This window comes from Dromiciops gliroides, chromosome 2 (genome assembly GCF_019393635.1).
Source record: "Dromiciops gliroides isolate mDroGli1 chromosome 2, mDroGli1.pri, whole genome shotgun sequence".
Taxonomy (NCBI): domain Eukaryota; kingdom Metazoa; phylum Chordata; class Mammalia; order Microbiotheria; family Microbiotheriidae; genus Dromiciops; species Dromiciops gliroides.
The window spans coordinates 148697697-148719740 of NC_057862.1; the positions used below are offsets into that span (position 1 = coordinate 148697697).

The following is a 22044-nucleotide window of genomic DNA, read 5'->3' on the forward strand; positions in this document are numbered from 1 at the left end:
CTTTCTCTGACACCTGAGTTTTTATATGCAGAGACAATTTTAAGTTCTATACCCATTAGGGTGTCTTGTATATATGCATAAATGCTACATCCCTCCCTACCCTCCAGCGCTTCTGGCACTCAGAACATTTTCTGGCTCATAGCAGTCACTTAATAAATATTTTTTGAACTGAATTTGTTCAATGAATGTTTCCTGCTTGGCTGATAGATTAGACCTGGCACTGGCCAATGCAGAGAAAGCCCCTGCTTCTGGGAAGCCCCAGGATTTGTCAGTCAACTCCATTTATCTCCTCTCTCTCTCTGACTAGATTAAAGCTTGTGAGGGTTTTTTTTTGGGGGGGGGGAGGGGGAAGGTTCATGAGATAGTCAAAGGCACTGCTGAGAAAGGTTTTATGGATATTTTATCTGAGCCCACAACTCCTAGCCTTACAGGGACCGTGGGTTTGTGATGACGGATAGGAGGAATAGAGCCAGCTGTGGATGGTCTTGGTGGCATTGGTGGGGGGCTCTGGGGAAGCATGTCAGGGACAGGTGCTGTGGAGGTCATGGTCCTGTTATTCCTGAAGCGGTGGTAGAGAGCCAATGATTTGGCAGCCAGTCTGCGCTCGGGAGAAGCAGCCCGGCTCAGTGGAGGCACCAGCAATGATAACCTTCTTCCAACACCCTGCAACTCATTCTTCACATTGTGGAAAATGTCCAGAGACCTCCTCCGATGGCCTAGACTCGGTGACCCTGGGGAGCTAGCACAGTCTTTCTCAAGGTGTGGCCTGGGGCCGCAGGGAGAGCTGGGAGATGACATCTCCTTGGGGCTACTATCATCCTCACTAGTTGAAGAAGTGTCTTCATCATCTTCCTCCTCATTTTCTTCCTCCTCCTCCTTCTCTCCCTCCTCCTCCTCAGTGAATCCATCCTTCCCACAGTTCCTACTCCCAGGTTGAGTGGAGTTCCTCTCTCTGTCCTCTTGTTTCTCAGCTTTGGCCATACTGGATGCATCCAATGAGTCGACCAAAAGGAGCCAACATGGAGGTGCAGTGGCCATGCCAGGGGCCTCATTACTCCAAGTCATTTCCTGTCTTGTTGCAGCCTCCAACCAGTAAAGCACCTTTCTCTCCAGGGAAAAATCATGCTATGGAAGGAAAAAGCAAGAATGAGATCCAGTATTCAAGGTCTCCCAAAACAAAGTTATTTCAAATATTTTTAATCCTCCCCGTTACTTCCCCCAAGAAAGTTCTTTTAGGGTAGCTGGGTGGTACATGGGGTAGAGTGCTGACCCTGGAGTCAGGGAAACATCTTCCTGAGTTAAAATCTGGCCTCAGATACTTACTAGCTGTGTGACCCTGGGCAAGTCACTTAATTGTGGTTTTTATCTCATTTTCCTCATCTGGAAATTTCAAATGTCCAGAAATGGCAAACCAGTATCTTTGCCAAGAAAATCCCAAATGGGGTCAAGAAGAGTCAGGCACAACTGAAATGACTGAACAACAAAAGGCAGGTCTTTTGTAAGGTGGTATGGTTTAGGTCAAAAGTACAGAGATGTTCTGGGGTTTTTTGGAGGGAGGGGGTGTTTCAGCATCACCTGCATTCATATCCCCTCTAAAAATTGCAAGTTCTGTGCCCATTAGGGTATTTTGTATGTATGTGTGTACATACTATATTTCTCCTCTTTCTTTCCTCTTCCTCTCCTCCTCCCCCAATATCCCAGGCACAATAGGGGACTAATAGACAAAAAAGAAAGAAAGAAAAGAAAGAGAAAGAAAGAAAGGAAGGAAGGAAGGAAGAAAGAGAGAGAAAGAAATGAAGAAAGAAAGTAAATGAACTACATAAGCAAAAATAATAAGCAAAGTAATTTAGTTAGGCTGTTTGCAGCTTTTTCCTTTTGAGAGAAAGAGAAATAGAAAATAATACATTCACTTACTTTTAAGATTAAGAACAGGGAACACAGAATTCTATTTTTACAAAATGTTAAAAGACAACAGCCTCACACTCTAATTATAGCCAAGTTAGGAAAGAGAAGACAAGGGTGAAGTTTGAGGTGGGCAGGGTAAAAGGAGTACAACAGAGACCAAAAAACCCCAACAACACAAAGGGAGACACACACTATTGATGCGTGGGGGCCACTCTGAGAGGGACACACAGAAAAAAGAGAAATAGATTCATACACAAAGAGACTCAGACAGGAAGATACACATGGAAACATAGATTCAAAGATTTAGAGTTGGAAGGGATACTAGAGGTAATTTCACCCAAAGCTCAAATTTTACAGATGAGGAATGGAAATCTAGAGAAGTCAATTGATTTTCCTAAGGTTACCCAGGTAAGAATTGGCAGATTGATAATTTGAAGCTAGGTCCTCTACTGCCAAAACATCTCATTATTTGTTCTATAGGTTTGTATGAAATCAGTCCCTCATGAAACAAGGAACATACCAAAGCTTGCCCTCAAACTTAAGTTTCTGCCCCTGTTTACAACCTTCCAGTGTTAACTTTCGTTGTTGTTCAGTCATTTCAGTCATGTCTAACTCTTCGTGAGCCCAAGGACCTCTGTCCATGGCAAAAATCCTGGAGTGGTTTGCCATTTCCTTTTCCAGTAGCAAACAGAAGTGACTTTAAGAAAAAAGAAGTGACTTGCCTAAGATCACATAGCCAGGACATTTCTGAGGTTGGATTTGAACTCAGGTCTTCCTGACTCTAAGCTCAGTTCTCTATCCACTGCATCCCCTAGCCACCCCTCTTCAATGTTACTATTCAAGGGTTAAAAAGGGGGGGGGGGGCAGCAGGGCAGATAGGTGGCACAATGGATAGAGCACCGGCCCTGGAGTCAGGAGTACCTGAGTTCAAATCCAGCCTCAGATACTTAACACTTACTAGCTGTGTGACTCTGGGCAAGTCACTTAAGCCCAATTGCCTCACCAAAAAAAAGGGGGGGCAGGGATTTTTCTCCTGAAGGCTATGACGCTTGGTCCACAGCCTTTCCTCATTCTCTCCTCTCCAGAGATGACATCCCTTCCTCTACTGTATACCTAACTCACAGTCAGTTCAGGTGCCTGACTACACTTTACTACAATGTGAGGAAAGTTTGAAATTTGGATGATACACAGCTTAGATAAAACCTTACCCACAGCTTCATTTTACTGAGTTTTCTTGGTACAGGTTTGGTTCCAAAGGTTTGTCATGCCGGGGTGGGAGTGTGGATAAGCTCCCACTCTCTATAAAATGCTCCAATAGTGTGCGTCTCAAATAGCCTCTGACAACCGAAGCCCAACTCCTGGCCTTCTCGTGGCAGAACTATTTCCACTAACAGGAGAAGGGGTGAAGGCGAGTCACTGGCGCCTTAAAACCAGTTGCTTTGGGCAGGTGGGGCTCCTTAGCCTTGGCAGGCAACCCGCCTAGGGGAAGGAAACCCTGATTTTAAACCTCCGCTGCCTTTTGGCTATACCCATATATGGGAAAGGCTTCAGGACTTAACCCTGAGTCCCTTAGACAGTTGGATGGTGGACATCACATCCCTCTGGCAACTCCTGCGGTGGCACTGGTGCCAAACTGTATTGGCTCTGCCTCTCCTTTGGATCCACCAATGTCACAGAGAGGGAAAACCTGCTGCACGGGCAACAGCTTGTTTTCCAATTGATCCACCCAGGCCAGCGCCCTGGAGAGGACACTCCAGCTACTCCTCATGGGGTAGATACAACACGGGATGCGGTAGTTACCAGTTATAAGTCACTCAGGACTCCCGTATCGGACTGCACAGCCACACTGTGGCCTGTGGCTCTTCAAGGCTCTGATCCATGGTTGTCTGCGACTGGTGGAGGCCTACTACTACTACTACTACTACTACTACTACTACTACTACTACTACTACTACTACTACTACTACTACTACTACTTGGTACAGGTTTGGAGCATTAGCCAGGGGCTTCCAAGGTTCCCTCTTGGCACATTCCTTTTCCGTCTAGAGAAGGGCTTGGCTATTGCAGTGTTACTGCCTTGTTAGTCTAGTCCTAAATAAACGATGGACTCACTCTCTGGGTCTTCAAGGTCCCAAGAGAAGAAGACTTTTTTCCTGTCTGGGCCCCAGACCCTCTTTCTTTCTTTTGAGCTGAATTGTTCTTATGGATGCCCCCTAGACCACCCATTTGGCTGGGGTCCTGCAGATCTCTCTAATACAAGGGTTCTTAACTTGAGGTCTGTGAATTGTTTAAAAAAATGGGAGGTAGGGTAACTAATTAATTTCAATATGATTGAAATGTCAATTATAATTTCAAGTCAAATAATTTCGATATAATAAATATAATAATTTCAATAAATGAAATTATTTTGATATAAGTATAATAATTTCAACAAGTGAAATAATTTCAATATAATTGTTTCCTTTGCAATCCTGTGTGTTTTGCTTTACACATTTATTATTATTATTATTATTATTATTATTATTATTATTATTATTATTCTGAGAAAGAGTCCACAGCAATGGCTGGATGGCTAATGGGGTTCATGCTCAAGGAAGTCACTGACCTGTCTTTCTCATAATTATGGGAGTAAAGCAGAGAAGATCAAGGACTCCTCTGCTCCCATGCTCCTCTCTGCTTCCAGAATGTTAACTGAAACTTTCATACGCATGTTCTGGGTATGAGTAAAGTTGGCAGTTTCCTTTAGGTGGGAGCACAATCAAATGTGAAAGGGAATTTCAAAAGACCAGAACAAGTTTGGGGCATTGTGGTGAAATGAAAAGACCACTGGATTCAGAATCAGAAGACTCAGATTAGAAAATAAAATTGAGTTCAAAACAAAACAAAACACTATACTCAGATTAGAATTCTGGCTCTATATGACCTAAGCAAGTCACAGTCAGTCAATAAACATTTATTTCTTTTTTTGTGGTTTTTTTCTTTTGTTACTTCTTTCACAACATGACTAATATGGAAATATGTTTTACCTGATTGAACATATATAACCTATTTAAAATTCTTACCTTTTTAGGGAGGGGAAAAAGTGGAACTCAAAATTTTTGTAAATGAATGTTTAAAAATGATCTTTACATGTAATTGGAAAAAATACTATTAAAAAAAACACCATTTGAGTGCCTACTATGTACCAGTGCTTTGCTGGACCTTAGAAATTTATCCTCATTTTACAGATGGAGAAACTGAGGCAGATAGAGGTTAATTGATTTGCCCAAGGTCATACAGGTAGCATGAAGCATAGGGGAAATGGATTTGGATTTTGGTCTACTGAATTAAAATTCATTGTTCTTCACACTCCTCCCCCTACAGCTTCAGTTTCCTCATGGTGTTAATAAAATCTTCATCGATCATAGATTAAAGCTAACCTCGATTCCTTTCTGGATCAGAGCCCTAGGACTGGAGAGGCCCCTAGAGATCATTTGGCTCAAGGCAGTCATGTTACAGATAAGGAAGTGAGGCCCAGCAAAATTAAAGGATGCCCAAGCAAGCAAGCAAGAGGTTTGGGGGAAGGGTGGAATTTGAACCCAGATCTTCTGATTCCTGTACCACACTGCTGAGCAAGAATTAATGCATATAATGTACTATGTAAATGCCAAATGCTATTATTACTATTAGTGTGAATCTTCTGAAATTTGCCTTTGGAGGCTCCACTTCTCCTTCCTTTCATTCCTCCACTGCCTTTAGTTCTTAAATCCATAAGACACTTACTGTGTTCCTGCTTCCCATTCCTTCCTTTCAGAAAGGGAAAAGATATTAAATTCATTGACTCATCCCATCCCTTTGCAGAGGGGTGTGTGTGTGTGTGTGTGTGTGTGTGTGTGTGTGTTGGTGGTGTTTTTTTCCAGATTTTTTTTGCCTACTGATCAGTTATGTTGATTTTTTTCCTTCCTTTCTCTGTCTCTGTCTCTGTCTCATCTTTAAAAAATATTATTTGTTAGATGAGATGGTTCTTTAGGAGAGGGAGGAGAAGGAATACTGGGGGAAAGTACGGCGATATAAAAAGGACATCAGTAAAAACTTATTTGAAAAAAATCAGTCCGATTAAAGGATCAGAGACTTTATATAATACTCATCCCAGAATGACAAACCAGAAGAAGCTTAACACAAAGGAATGAATCAATAATAGTGGAATTCCAGGTATCAGTTTCAGGAGATTTGGGGCCATGGAATGTTTGTTAAGTCATCTTCCATCTAGAGTAAGGCCAGTCTTTCAAAGTACCTTTCTTCGAAAGAACACCTTCCCCTTTTCCTACAGAATGAAATCTGAGGTCCATCTGAGGACACTGACCTCTGTCTGGACAAAAGGTGTTTTCTTTTCTACCCATAACATGGCAGTTGCTTTCTTCCAGAGGGCAAGATATTGGAAGACTCTCAGAGACACTGCTACATCACTGGGGACACTGTTTCTGTTGCCAAAAAGCTAAACTTTGGGATGGATTTAGCAACAAATTCATGGAGGACAGACCACCAATTTTCCATCCTCTTCTGTTGACAAGATTGATTGGTATCTCAGAAAGGCAATGTAATACTGCCCCCCTCAGGTGAGGTTGGGTCAGGGAGTGACTTTGAGCACTCTTAGCAGGGTGTCTATCTATGCCTTCCCCCTTCTCCTCCCCACCCCCTCCATCCCCCATACATTTCTACATAACTGTAATCCGGTTCAAATGAATGCAGATGAAATCTGAACAATTGTAACGACCAATCTTGGTTCAAGACACTAGATAATGAAGAGTAAGATGAGCAGAACCAGGAGAGCATTGTACATGGTATCATCAACATTATGTGTTGATCAACTGTGATAGACTTGATTCTTCTCAGCAATACAACGGTACAAGATAGTTCCAAAGGGCTCATCATGGAAAATGCTCTCCAAATCCAGAAAAAAGGAACTGTGGAATATGGATAAAGATTGAACCATACTATTTCTTTTGGTTTGGGGGCTGTTTTTCTTTTTTGAGGTTATTCCTTTTTGCTCTGATTCTTCTTTCACAGCAAGACTAATGCAGAAATATGTTTAATGTGATTGTACATATATAATCTAGATCAGATTACTTGCTGTCTTGGGGAGGGGGGAGAGAGGGGAGGGAGGGAGAAAATTCAAAACTAGAAATCTTATAAAAACAAATGTTGAAAACTATCTCTACATGTAACCGGAAAATAAAATACTTTTATAATTAAAAAAAAAAGACACTGGATAATGAAGCATATCTTCCTCTTCCCCGTGGAGAGGTAGGGGATGATAGCACCAGAATGCCCCATATAGTCTCAGATAGATAGATGGTCACTGGGTTTGTTGTTTTTGCTGACTGGGGGTTCAAAACTGTAGTAGGGGTGGGGCAAGCTTTCTCAGAAAATTACCGTGATATAAAAGGTGTCGATAAAACTCACAAAAATGAATGAATGAATAATTGCCAAAGGAAAACTTGAAGGCAACCAGGTAGTACAATGGATAGATCCTGGATTGGAAATCAGGATGATCTAAATTCAAATCCAGCCTCACACACTTACTAGCTGTGTGACCCTGGGAAAGTCACTTAACTTCTGTCTGCTTCAGTTTCTTCATCTGTAAAATGGGGATAATAATAGCAATGGAGAGAGTGCCAAGTTTGGAGTCAGGAAGACTCATCTTCCTGAGTTCAAATATGGGCTGAGACACTAACTGTGTGACCCTGGGGCAAGTCACTTAACCCTGTTTGCCTCAGTTTCCTCACCTATAAAATGAGCTAGAAAAGGAAATGGAAAATCACCCCAGTATCTTTGCCAGAGATTTTGTTTTGTTTTGTTTTGTAAGCTTTTTCTTTCTTTCTTTCTTTCTTTCTTCCTTTCTTTCTTTCTTTCTTTCTTTCTTTCTTTCTTTCTTTCTTTCTTTCTTTCTTTCTTTCTTTCTTTCTTTCTTTCTTTCTTTCTTTCTTTCTTTCTTTTTTGCAGGGCAATGAGGGTTAAGTAACTTGCCCAGGGTCACACAGCTAGTAAGTGTCAAGTGTCTGAGGCCCCATTTGAATTCAGGTCCTCCTGAATCTAGAGCCGGTGCTTTATCCACTGCACCACCTAACTGCCCCCCAGAGATTTTTTTAAAGTCACAGATGACTCCTTCAACCCTGTCACATTTTAAATGAGGTCACAGGGGCAGCTAGGTGGCGCAGTGGATAAAGCACTGGCCCTAGATTCAGGAGGACCTGAGTTCAAAATCCACCCTCAGGCACTTAACACTTACTAGCTGTGTGACCCTGGGCAAGTCACTTAACCCCAATTGCCTCACTAAAAAACAACAACAAATAAAGAAATAAAATGAGGTCACAAAGAAGACATGAATGAAATGGGTGAACAACCTTCCAAAGGGAGGATAAATCAAGATATTTTCAAAGTGCTTTGCAAATCTTAAAGCACTAATGGAAATACCAGCGATGATGATGACGACGACAACGACCGGAAGTCAGCCCAAGGGGGTTTTATTTGGGGAGGGAAGAGAACAGGGTAAACAACTTGAGGGCACTTTTGGCTCTGAATCCCTAGCGTCCAGCCCAATTTCTGGCATGGTTTCAGGTGCTTAATAACTACTTGTTGATCGAATGATTGATTGATTCCCGAAGGCTTATTCTATGCCCAGGATAAAATTCTCAAGGGAGTTCAGAAGAGTAGCTCTCAATGGGAGATGAGACCAAGCCCAGTGATGTGCAAGGCATAGGACAAAGGCTCCCCCTTGTGGTTCAGCAAATGCCATACAGCCTGTTCCAGTCACAGAAGATTTCTATAGAATGTTAGAGCTGGAATGTGTGTAAAAGATTACTAGTTGAGGGGGCAGCTAGGTGGCGCAGTGGATAGAGCACCAGCCCTGGATTCAGGAGGACCTGAGTTCAAATCTGACCTCAGACACTTGACACTAGCTGTGTGACCCTGGGCAAGTCACTTAACCCTCATTGTCCCACAAAAAACCAACAACAAAAAGATTACTAGCCGAACCTCTCCATTTTCCAGAAGAGGAAAATAGACCCAGAGATTTAAAGGGATTTGCTTTTAAAGTCACAGAGAGACTAGAATTCAGGTTTCAAAGCCAGGACCTTTGACTCTGATGCTCTGCCCTGCTTCTCAAATCTAGTAACTGCAACAGAGTTGGGAGAATTCTGGGGAAAACAGAGTCCAGAAAGTAAACAGCTTCTTCCTGCCAAAGGGAATTTACCTTGAGAGATTCCCAGAGGTACAAAGATCAGGAGGGTCTTAACGTAATCCAACCTTGGATTAATGTCTTCCCCATTTTAGGTCACACAGTTGAATCTGAATGGGGACTTTCTGCATTGTCTCCAACAATGGCTTGTCAATGATTTACCATATTGGTGAGGAAGAGGTAATGGGCAGAGCTACATCAAAATTGTAGCACATAGAGGGCTATGTACCCCACCCTTAAAGCTAGCCAGGTTATTTAGTCTCACCACTTTATTTTTACAGATAAGAGAACTGAGGCCCAGTTTCACAGAAGTACGGTGAAGACCTTGTCCAAGGTCACACAGGTAATAAGTAGCAGAGCTGGGATTCGATGCCTCCACAAACAAAACTGTTCTCATCCAGAAGTTCCTTGAATCATGAAAAACAAAGGGCCTCAGTTTCTTGAACTGTAAAATATGGAGGTGCACTAAATGCACCTCTAAGATCCCTTCTACCTCTCAAAATGCTAGTTTCAGAAATGGGGACCGACAATGTTATTCTTTTTTTGTTTTTGTTTTTTGGTTTTTTGCAGGGCAATGAGGGTTAAGTGACTTGCCCAGAGTCACACAGCTAGTAAGTGTCAAGTGTCTGAGGCCAGATTTGAATTCAGGTCCTCCTGACTCCAGAGCCAGTGCTCTATCCACTGCGCCACCTAGCTGCCCCCCGACAATGTTATTCTACACAGCATACCATCTCCCGACCATATGCCTTTCTTCAGGCTGGCTCCCATGTTGGAAAAGTGCCTCTGTCCTCTCCTCCACTACTTAGAATGCCTAACTTACATCCCGGATCAGCTCACTCTATCCTTTACACAGCCTGTCCTGATCCCCTCCTGGGCTCCAGTGCTATCTGTCTGCCTTCTTGCAAAAAGGAAAATCAAAATCAAAATCAAAATCAAAATTGTATTTACTCTGGACATATTTTGTATTGGCTTCTCTGTGTTGCTTTCCCCTATTTGAATATAAGTTCTTTGAGGGAGAGAATTGTTTTGTTTTTTGTCTTTGTAATCTCTAGTCCCTCACATAATACCTGGTACATGTTTTGTTGTTGTTTAGTCACTTTCATGACCCCTTTTGGGCTTTTCTTGGCAAAGATACTGGAGTAACCCTCATTGCCCCACCAAAAAAAAGATACTGGAGTGGTTTGCCATTTCCTTCTCCAGCTCATTTTACACATGAGGAAACTGAGGCAAAGAGGGTTAAGTGACTTGCCCAGGTATTCACTGTGCCACTTAGCTGTCCACCTGGTGCATAGTCAGGGATTAATAAATGCTTGGTGGATGAATGAATTGGATTAAGTGTTGCTGGTCTTATTGAATCCATGGTTTAAAACAAATTTTAAAAATTAAATAAAATTTTAAAATCCATACAGGAATTATCATGTGTCAACTAGGGAAGGGGATGTAAGACACAGAAAACAGAGCCTTGGCGAACCTTTTTGGCACCCTGAGTGCCTGAGGACTGAGAATAGCATCTGCCAGAGGCTGAATGAGGAAGAATGCTATTAGTTACAGGGGATGGCTTTGTGGGAGGGGAAGGGGGAGAGATACTGGGGGAAATGATGAGGGTGTAAAAAACCAAAAGGAGGGGGCAGCTAGGTGGCGCAGTGGATAAAGCACTGCCCTGGATTCAGGAGGACCTGAGTTCAAATCTGGCCTCAGACACTTGACACTAACTAGCTGTGTGACCCTGGGCAAGTCACTTAATCCTCATTGCTCTGCAAATTAAAAAAAAAAAAAAGAGAAAAAACCAAAAGGAATCAATAAAAGCTTATTTAAAAAAGAACTAAGAAGATACAACTGGAACATCCAGAAGAAATGTGAAGACTTGTAACAGCACATTGATATCTAATACAGCTCTAAGGTGATTCACAGTGGATACCCAGTTATTGCCAGAGGTGAGCCAATGATTTGTTTCTCTTCTCAAGTTCATTCCAGTATAGGACAATGGGAAGGGATTCAGAGTCAGTGCCCCTGGGTTTGAATCCTCTGGGTTGGAAGAATCATAGATTTAGAGTGGGCAGGGACCCAAGGGGTCATGAGTTCAGCCCCCTGAGGCCCAGAGAGGGCCACACAGCTTTCAAGGATCTGAGAGGACTGAAACTAAGGTTGAGTTAATGACAAGCATTTATTAAGCAAGTCCTGTCAGGCACCTGTACCATCATCAGCTGGGAATAGGAATACAAGCATACAGAAAGGTAGACCCTGCCCTCAAGGAGTTCACATTCTAGTGGGGGAAAACAATACATAAAAAGCAAGTGAAAAGAAGGGGCCAGAGAAGGAAAGAGAGTCAGGAGAGGAGAGGAGAGAGGAGTGGAGTGAGTATGGCAGGTCTAGGAAATTCCTTAAAGTGGGGGTTCTGGAAAGAATTTACCAATTGGAGGAAGGGGCTGCAGTGGCAGAGAGATCTTTTCAGATCTTCCTGTTCCAAGTTCAACACTCTATTCAGTACATACCGGCACTGTCACTTAATACCTGTGTGCCTGGGTCTTCAGGGCTGTTAGGTGGCACTGTGTGGCCCTGGAGTCAGGAGGACCTGAGTTTAAATCTGGCCTCAGATATTAGCTGTGTGACCCTGGGCAAGTCACTTAACCCTGGTTGCTTCAGTTTCTTGTCTGTAAAATGTTCCGGAGAAGGAAATGGCAAAGTGCTCCAGTATCTTTGCTAAGAAAACTCCAAATGGGATAAGGAAGAGAATTGGATAGGACTGAAATGATTCAACAACAATACAATCTTCGTCTTCATCTTTCTTCAGGGCTTTAGTTTCCTCATTTGTAAAATGAGATGGAGTGGGGGGAGTTGGACTGGGTAACCTCTACAATCCTTGTTTTTAATCTATGAGCTTTGATCCAAGACAACTCTGAAGGTCTTATGAAAAATGCAGTCCATCTACAGAGAGAGAACTGATGGTGTCTGAATACAGATCGAAGCATAATTTTTTGGTTAGTTCTTTTATCTGAAGTTTTGTTTTCGTCTTTTTTCTTTCACAACCTGGCTAATGTGGAAATGTTTTGCTTGACTCCTCATGTATAGCTTATATTGAATCGCTTGATTTCTTGGTGGGGTGAGGGAGGGAGAAAGATATTTTGAAACACAAAGTTTTAAAAAATTGATGTCAAAATTTGTATTTACATGTAATTTGGGAAAAATAAAATTCTAAATTTAATCAATGAGTTTAATATACAAGCCTTAAAGGGATGAAATTACCAGGTAAAAATCTTTGCTCTATGCACATAAGAACACATACACAGTCAGCTTCTGCCAGTGTGGACTCTTCTCCAAAAGACCAGTATGCTGGGATTCTCTAACATTCCGTCAACTACAAGGGCTCATGGGCCTAGGCTAAAAAGGAACTGGTGTACAGATATACTCACCATGGAGCCTAGCAGGAGCTCTCTGCAGTCAGGTACACAGAAGTTGGAGACTGTGGTTGGTTCCCATTCTACCATAAAACTTTTGGAAACCCTGAAAGGGACTCCATCCAGGTAACTCATCCTGAGCCCCACTCGGCCGTTCAGCAGTTCAAGGATGATCAAAGGAGTCTAGAATCCTTGACCTAGGCTCTGAACAGCTCACTGCAGATTGGAGGAAGACCCAGGAAGGAAAAAAGGTGAAGAGGCTGGCACTGCCCAAGGAAGGAAAAACAAACAAACAACCCAGTGATTATGTTGCCAACAACAATACTACAAACCGTTGCTATTATTAGCCCCGTTTTACAGCTAAGCAAAGTGAGGATGGATTTGAATTTAGGCTTTTCTAACTCCAGGCTGGGTGCTCTATTCACTCCAACAGCTGGCTGGCCCCCCAGCCTATCTTTTTTTTTTTTTTTTTGGCAGGGCAATGAGGGTTAAGTGACCTGCCCAGGGTCACACAGCCAGCAAGTGTCAAGTGTCTGAGGCCGGATTTGAACTCAGGTCCTCCTGAATCCAGGGCCGGTGCTTTATCCACTGTGCCACCTAGCTGCCCCCTCCCCTGTCTATTTTTCTAGTCTTATCATCCCCAAACTTCTGTTCTGACTCTCTTCTGCCAAACTGGTTTATTAAGTAGCTAAACACACTTTGCACTCTTCTTTCCAACTTCTGTTCATGCTATTTCTTCCAGATGGGAAGCTTTCCCTACTACTACCTATCTACTAGAATCCTATTGTGTCCTTCAAGGTCCATTGTCCTCTGCCCAAATGCCTGTGCCCGTGGTGCCCTTTTTCTCATCTATTCAGTACTTCTTGTCTGTTGCCCTTCTTTAAAGTTTAGAAAACACAGTCTTGATTATCCCTTTTCCTGCTGTTTTGAACCTTCTTAGAGCTTAGGTTGCTATTTACCTTTTTAAGTGTTTATGCTCACTCTCTCTCTCTCTCTCTCTCTCTCTCTCTCTGTCTGTCTGTCTCTCTCTCTCTCCAACTAGACTGTCAGCCACTTGAGAGCAGGGATCATGTTTAATTCTACTTCTGTAACCCTCACCTCCATAGAATCTAGCATAGGACATTACACACAGAGGGTGTAGTGGATAGAGCGCTGGGCCTGGAGTCAGGAGATCTGACCTCAGATACTTACTAGTCTTATGGTTCTAAGCAAGTCGCTCTCTGTCTCTTCTTCTATAAAATGGGGATAATAGCTCCTACCCCATCCCCCTCAGCCTTCTTGTGTTGATCAAATGGGATAATTGTAAATCACTTAGCACAGTGCCTGGCAATTAGTAAGCACTATATAAATATTAGCTATTACAATAACTTTATTATATTATTTCAAAGAGCTTCACTGTCTTTAAAGGTGCCTATTGATCCTGAATTAAATATAATGGTGGCACTGCTTAGAAAAGCTTCAAGCTTGGAGCTCTCCCTGGATGATAAATGACAGCTTCACACCCTCTCATGTTCAGCCATGCCCCTTGTTCAAGCCCTTTCCCCATGGAAGCTACTGAAATGCTTCCTGTATGGGATTTCTTACCCTTGATTATATAATGTGTTAAGAGCTAGAAGGAATTTTAGAGGTTATTTACTCTAATGCCATAATTTTCACAGTTGAGGTCATTGAGGCCCTCAGAGATAAGGTTACAGAGTCAACTAGTGGCAGAACCATGACTTGTGGGGGCAGCTAGGTGGTGCAGTAGATAGAGCACCGGCCCTGGATTCAGGAGGACCTGGGTTCAAATGTGGCCTCAGACACTTAACACTTACTATCTGTGTAACCCTGGGCAAGTCACTTAACCCCAATTGTCTCACCAAAAAAAAAACAAACAAAAAAAAGAACCATGACTTGTGGTAATAATGACTCACATTTACAAAGCATTTTCTTCACAATAACCCTGTAAGATAAGCAGGTCACTCTATAGTGTTACAACAATCAAGATTCTGTTGTTACAGGTCAAAGAATCAGATTTTGTATTATCTATATCTCTGACAATGAAGGGCAGCTAGTTGGCACAGTGGAAAGAGCACTGGGCCTGGAGTCAGGAAGACCTGAGTTCAAATATAAACTCAGACACTTACTAGCTGTGTGACCCTAGGCAAGTCACTTCACCCTGTTTACTTCAGTTTCCTCACCTTATAAAATGAGCCGAAAATGGAAATGTCAAAAAAAACACTTCAATATCTTTGCCAAGAAAACCCCTAATGGGGTCACTAAGAGTCAGACATGACTCAAACAACTTAACAACAACAACAAAATCTGTTAAATATATTTTATTTCACTTGGCCCCCAGAAGCCAGGGGGTAATCTGTTTTATGTCCAAATTTAGTTAAATGTAAATGTTGTCTTTTGTACATTAAAAACATTATCATAGTAGAGGATGCTCTTTGAGAAGTAGTGAAAGATTCCAATGAGTTAGCCACACCCTGTCAATTGGTCTTCCTTGTGAAAAAGGGAACATTTTGGCCAGATAATTAGCCATGAAACAGAACAAAACTAATCTTCCTAGATGCTGAATCAGTGAAGAGAGACTTGCTACACAATTAAGGTGTAGTGTCTAGCAGAGCACCTTGCATAATCAGAACTGCCCCCATGATAGAGTGTTTCATCGAGGAAACACTCCATGTTCCTCAAAGAAACAAAGTGGGGCGGGGAATGTGATAAAATAATGGAGTTTGGCAGACACCCAGGGGTCCCACCTGAATGATCGTATGGTTTGGGAAACTAGCTAGGGATGATTGAATATGGGCCACACCTGGCCTGCACTGAGTAACATATGCTGCTGATGTCAGCAGGGGAACCACTCTCTACATCCAACTTGAAGGACTTCCCTTTTGGGGGAGGGAAAGTAAAAGTAGAAAAAGGAACGCTTGCTGAGGGGAGCTTGTCTTTTCCTGTCAGTGAGCTTCTGGGAGGAGACTGCTGAGAGGCCACACAGCTGTTTCCTATTGAAACTACGGACCCCAGGTGGTGAGAAATTTCACGTGGGCTGCTAGGAAAGGAAATTGCTTTCTTTCTCTCTGGCTATACTGAATTAGATCTGAGCTAGGATTTCCATGCTATAAGGAATCTGTTCTCAATCTCTCTCTCTTCACTAACTTATAATATATATTTTAATAAATCTTTAAAAGCCTAAACTCTTGTTGAATTTATCAGTGATTTTAGCCAGCTTTCCCCCAAGACTGGGCGGGGCAGATTAGAACTCACAATTTAGATTTTTTTTTGTGGGGTAATGGGGGTTAAGTGACTTGTCCAGGGTCACACAGCTAGTAAGTTTCAAGTGTCTGAGGCTGGATTTGAACCCAGGTACTCCTGAATCCAAGGTCAGTGCTTTATCCACTGCACCACCTAGCTGCCCCCCCCCCCAATTTAGATTTTAAATAACACAATAGAGACAAATCAGAGTAGTCATATTTGGATCCAGCGTTAGGGTTTTTTTTTGGGGGGGCATCTTGCTTCTGAGACTAAGAAACTGGAGGCAATAACTCAGAAAGGCATGGGGAGAGAAGAAAACATAATTGGGATAGAAGAGACAATAAGTGCTTGTTGGTTGAGTTGTTATTGCTATCGCTGGTGCTTAAAAAAAAAAATAAAGACAAGGGACTCAAGTACACTTAATCAGGAGTGTAAAGTACCCAGCCATTAGAAGACAGTGGTTAACAACAAGGCCCTCACCTCATTTTCCATACTCTCTCTACTCAGGCTGCCTGCATGGTATCCTTTTATGGTATCTTCTCCCCTTCTTTGCCTCTTCCTATGGGTTCATTGAAACTAGTTTCCATGGCACCAAAATGCTTGGGGCAGAGGGAGGTAAGGTGTGAATTCCTCAAACAGTAACAATTTAATATCATTCATCATTAATTGGTGATAAATTGCTCTGCAAATGGCCCACTACTCTAAATTCCAGGGTCACACCAATTTCTGTCCATGGTACTTTCTTTATTGGTACCAGGGAGAGGCATAGCAAAGGACAGAGCTTTGTGAGATAAATAGTAGAAGTAAGGATGAAGAATCCTACAAGGGATTAAGGAATAGCACACACTAGACCTACCCAGAGGGAGATGTGTCAATCATTGCATTTCTTTATTTGAGACAGTAACTATGGACCAAAATTACTTCATCTCTTGCTTCCCTTTTCTTTCCAGATTTCACATATTTATACACTCAGGATGTTTCTCATTGGCTAAACTCACAGATGATCTGTGTCTAAAGAGCCAGCATTGTGAGATGGTCTTCCAAAGCTTTCAGATGTAGTAATAACAGAGGCTTCAGAGGATGTCTCAGGGTGAATAGAGAGCTCATCTCAAAGAACAGAGGAAAACTGGGGTGTATCTTTGTGTTTGAATGTTGGGGCAACAAGATCAAGGTTCAACAAGATAGTTTTTCCACATCTTGTTAAGTATTTCACCCTTAACTGAATTCAGGAACAGAGCAAAAGTTCCCCAGACATATCAAAATAAATGTATATGTGTAGTTGATTGCTGTTATTTAGTGCTGTCTAACTCTTCGGAATCCAATTTGGGGTTTTCTTGGCAAAGATGTTGGAGTGTGGGTTTTTTTGACATTTCCATTTCCAGCTCATTTTATAGGTGAGGAAACTGAGGCAAACAGGGTTAAGTGACTTGTCCAGGGTCATTACAGCTAGTAAGTGTCTGAGGTCAGATTTGAACTCAGGTCTTCCCGACTTCAGGTGCTGTCCTCTATCCACTGCATCACCTAGCTGATTGTTATATCCATGTGAACATTTATGCCTTGGAAATCTGCAAACTCTACAAATCTATGGCTTAATTGATTGTTTTGTTGGTTCTTTAGACTTAAAAAAGTTATGTAGAAATGTTAATAATGAAGATTAAAGTTAAAAGTGTGTATGTAGTTACTGCAAATCTTTTTTTTTTCCCACAGTGAATTAGTTGCTAAACATTTACCAGTTCATCAGTATGTCCATCCCTAAAGCAAGAAACAACATGGTTCTTTTCCTTTTTTTTTTTTGGTGGGGCAGTGAGGGTTAAGTGACTTGCCCAGGGTCACACAGCTAGTAAGTGTCAAGTGTCTGAGGCCAGATTTGAACTCAGGTCCTCCTGAATCCAGGGCTAGTGCTTTATCCACTGCACCACCTAGCTTCCCCGGGTTCTTTTCCTTTTAAGGACAAAATTTAAGATTCTACTGACAGATTATAATCATTTCACTTCAAGTCTCATTTTCTTCGCTTGAAAAATGAGCTCTCCCTTCATCCAGAGGACGAGAAAACTGGCCTTTATGGGTTTGCATGCAGAGAGGTCTAGAGGGTCCCCAAGGTTCCTTCCCTTCCTAAATTAAATGCAATGATTCCCATGAAACAATCCTTGCAAGGACTTGGTAAGCTTCAAAATGCTATGGAAATGGGACCTACTGCTCTATCTGTTGGTAAAATGAAACTAGTTATTTGTTGATAATCTTCGATTATGCTTTGCCACAGTCAGTTGATTAACTGTTTTTCTTTGTAACAAAACAGGGTTCAATGAGGTGATGGCTGAGGGGGAAGGCTTGCATTACTGTGTAACGGATTAGCATAAATCCCCCATCACTTCTGGACCAACAGCTCCAAGCATCCTCTTACCCAAATGATGACATCATTCCATGTGGGAAATAGGGTAATCCCAGCCTGGAAAGGTAGCATAAGGCCATCTGGCTAAACCTCTTAACTGTCAACTCTGCCCTGGCTCTATTCACTGCAGTCCTGCTGTGTGGCACGTCTCTGTTGCCCCCTCCATAGGCAGATGACAAGAGGATGAAGAACAGAGGAGCAAAGAGCCTAGTCCAATGTTTGGATGTAAATCATCATCAACAAACCTATGGGGGGATCAATTATGTCTAAGGCACTATTTGAGTTGCTGTGTGTGCGATGAGTGGGGAGGAGGAGGGAATACACAGAAATGAGGCAGCACCTGAGTTCAAGGATTTTATAATCATCTAATTGTTGAGGCCAAACACATCCCAAAGAGCCAAACAATAGGAGACAGCATAAACTGAGTGCCAAATGAGTGGTACAAAAATGGGGTTCTACAGTATGATAAACATTTATTTAATGGCTATGTGCCATTACTGTGCTAAGTGCTGGGGACACAAATAAAACAGTCCTTGTCCTCAAAAACTAATGGAGGAAGACAACAATAATAATGGTAATAGTGATAAGAATAAGAAATTTAATATCGTCCCTACTTGGGGAAGAGCCCTGTGAGTTTGAACAGTTGTAGGAGGTCTCATAGTAGGACTCAAATTAAGACTTAAAGGACAGGTTATTCAGTAGCTTTTGACTCTTCGTGACCCAATTTGGGGTTTTCTTGACAAAGATTCTGAACTGGTTTGCCTTTTCCTTCTCCAGCTCATCTTACAGATGAGGAAACTGCAGCAAACAGGGTTAAATGACTTGCCTGGGGTCACACAGCTAGTGTCTGAGGCTAGTTTTGAACTCAGGAAGAGTCTTCCTGACTCCAATCCTGGTGCTCTATCCACTGTGCCTCCTGGCTGCCCTCAGGTAGGACAGCTAGGATTTAGTTAAGTGGAGAGGAAGCAAGTCATCACAATCCAGGGCAATGAGAGGCACTATAACAACACCCTCTGCTTTGGGGACAAGGAGTATTAGTTTGGCTGTAACAGGTGACACAAGGGGAATAAAGTGGGAGAGGTCAAATTGTGGAGGACTGTGAAAGCCAGGCCAAGGAGTTTCTACTTTATCCTCTTACTTAATGGGCAGCTACTGCAGGCTTTTGTATTGATTTGTGATATACACACAAAATATTTGAAGTCGAATCTTACAGAGGACCAATGTGTAGGATGGATTGGGGATGGGGGAAGACTAGAGGCAGGGACCTTGAAGGTGCGGTTTGTTTCATTTTTCTCTTCCTATGGATCCTGAGTGCCTAACTCAGCATCTCATTCCTAGCAAGAATTTAATAAACGTTTGGCAAATTGAGCTATTACTACAACTGTCTAGTGTCTAGTCACAACTAACAAAGGTCTGGACTGGGGTGATAGAGTGGGAATGGAAAGGAAACTAAAGGCAGAGCCAGGAAGCAAACTCCTAAGTTACCACACAGGCATAGGAAATGTAGTGATCTGGGTTTGTTTGGAGACTTGCTATGATGAATTTGCCTTACTTTAAGTTCCAAATTCTATTTTAGGTGATGTCTGTTATAGCTCAAGGCTCTGTTGAGACTATCTCGCAAAGTTGACTGTTGGAAAGCCAAGTGTTGAGACATGTTTCCTTTTTGGTCTGGAGAGAAATCCTTTCAGGAATGGAAACTGTAGCAGAATCATCAGTCCTAACTCCCCTTCTCCACCTTTGTCTCCCCCATCCCCACAATTACTAACATCAGTGTAGTCTCTAAATATCTGATATTTGATTAAAACAGCTTTGGTTCGGGGCAGCTAGGTGGCCCAGTGGATAGAGCACCAGCCCTGGAGTCAGGAGTACCTGAGTTCAAATCCGGCCTCAGACACTTAACACTTACTAGCTTTGTGACCCTGGGCAAGTCACTTAACCCCAATTGCCTCACTAAAACAAAACAAAACAAAACAAAAAAACAGCTTTGGTTCTGCACAGTAGGTGCTCCATGATTAATGCCAACTGAATCAAAGGCCTTGTCCATGCCCAAGAATCTGAATAGTCAGCAAGAACACGATTCTGCCTCTAAAAAAAGTTAAATCATACAGGGCTCCCACCCACTCCCAACCTGTTTTTATTCTAAATTCATGTTCTGAACTCCTTTCTCTGCCTCCCCCAATCAAGGTCAGAAAAACAAAACAAATTACAAATATGTGTAGTCAAGCAAATAAAATTCCTATATTAGCCATGTTTCCCCCCAACCCTGTGCCCCTCACCCCCCCCCAATATGGTGTAATCTGTACTCTGAGTCCATTACCTCCCTACCTCGAGGTGGGCAGCATGTTTCATTATAAGTTCTCTGGAATTGTGGTTAGTCCTTATGTTCAGATTTCCTAAGTCTTTCAATATTGTCTTTACAATATTGTTATTATATAAATTTTTCTTCTTGTTTTGTTTACTTCACTTTGTATCAGTTCATATAAGTTTTCCCATGTTTCTCAGAAACCATCTCCTTCATTATTTCTTACAGCACAATAATTGTACTTCATCACATACATATACTATAAAACTTGTTCCAATTGATGGTTCACACCTTCATTAATAGTCAAGTACCTGTTTTCCCACAACCTTCCCAGCATGCCATTTTCCTTTACTGTCAATAATCAATTTGGTAAGTGTAAGGTTTTAATTGTTTTAATTTGCATTTCTCTAATTATTAGTGATTTAGAGCATTTTTTCATATGGCTACTTTTAAGCTTTATTTCTTCTTAAAACTACCTATTTTTTAAAAAAACACCCTGATTAGTCATATCCTTTGACCATTTATCAGTTTGGGAATGACTCTTATTCTTATAAATTTTACTCAGTTCTTAGAAATGAGACTTTTATCAGAGAAACTTGTAGCAAATATTTCCCCCCAGTTTCTTTCTCCTTGAATTTTAACTGCACTAGCTTTCTTTGTTCAGAAACTAATTTTTTTTTTTGTAATAAAAATTGTCCATTTTATCTCGTGTGAACCTCTCCATAATTTGTTTGGTCATGAACTTTTTCTCTACACAGAATCCATTTTGGAAAAAAATTCTATGTGGTGGGGTTAGGTTGGGCCAAGTTGGAAAATCACTTTGTGGACAACTAAAGTTAACTTACCATTCATTATCCTGGAATAAGTTGTCAGTGCTAAATTAAAATATCTATTTATAGATGTATATTTTGAAAAGAGGAATATGATTTATGGTATTCCTCCCTCCAAAGCTTGTAATATAGTGCCTGTTTCCTTAAACACAAGCATAAAATACCAATTTCATCCATATACAATACGTGCCTCATGGATCATATTTAATGCCAATATTCCATACACACTTTGGTGCTTACCTTGCAAGGGTACAGGGTAGCTTCCTTCTTCTCATAGGAGTGGACGGAATAGTAAAGCTGCCCAGATGGTCATGACACGTTGATCTTCCTTGTGTTCTTACATGCGGAGGCACTGACGTAGGCTCAGCACAGTGAATGGCTTTAGATCACAGGGATCACACTCTGGTTTATAGTAGCAAATCCTCTCACAGCATAATCCTGGTTACTAGGCTGAACATCCCCTGACACTGTATTTATGTAATCATATTCTATCATTTAGTCTTCCATAAATCTGTTCACTAGATTATTGTATCTAAAGTAAGCGCCAACATGTCTCAACTCAGATGCCCTTTCTGTAGTGAGGAAAAAAAACAACCCACATATAAAATAACTTCGATATAGAGATACAATATGGCATTGGACAAATCAAATGTCTACAATGCTGATTATACCTATTGTCAAAATAACCCAGTTTCAATTTATGGGCATTATGGCCTACGAATTTGATGTGTAATAAACGGGAAATGAATTATATATTCCCTAACATT

The 22044-nt window shown here is 41.7% G+C and overlaps 1 protein-coding gene across 1 annotated transcript in view; it reads right to left on the minus strand.

Moving 5' to 3' along the window:
* UBAP1L (ubiquitin associated protein 1 like) overlaps positions 1 to 21598 on the minus strand; it is a 38118-nt gene extending 16520 nt beyond the window's left edge. Inside the window, exons 1-4 of the mRNA XM_043987743.1 lie at positions 21518 to 21598; positions 12532 to 12782; positions 797 to 1125; positions 430 to 739 (exon numbers count right to left, since the gene is read on the minus strand). Of these exons, the coding sequence (XP_043843678.1) occupies positions 430 to 739; positions 797 to 1125; positions 12532 to 12651 (759 nt within the window). The 5' untranslated portion in view covers positions 12652 to 12782; positions 21518 to 21598. The remainder of the gene's footprint in view (positions 1 to 429; positions 740 to 796; positions 1126 to 12531; positions 12783 to 21517) is intronic.
* Between the last annotated feature and the right edge of the window lie 446 nt (positions 21599 to 22044).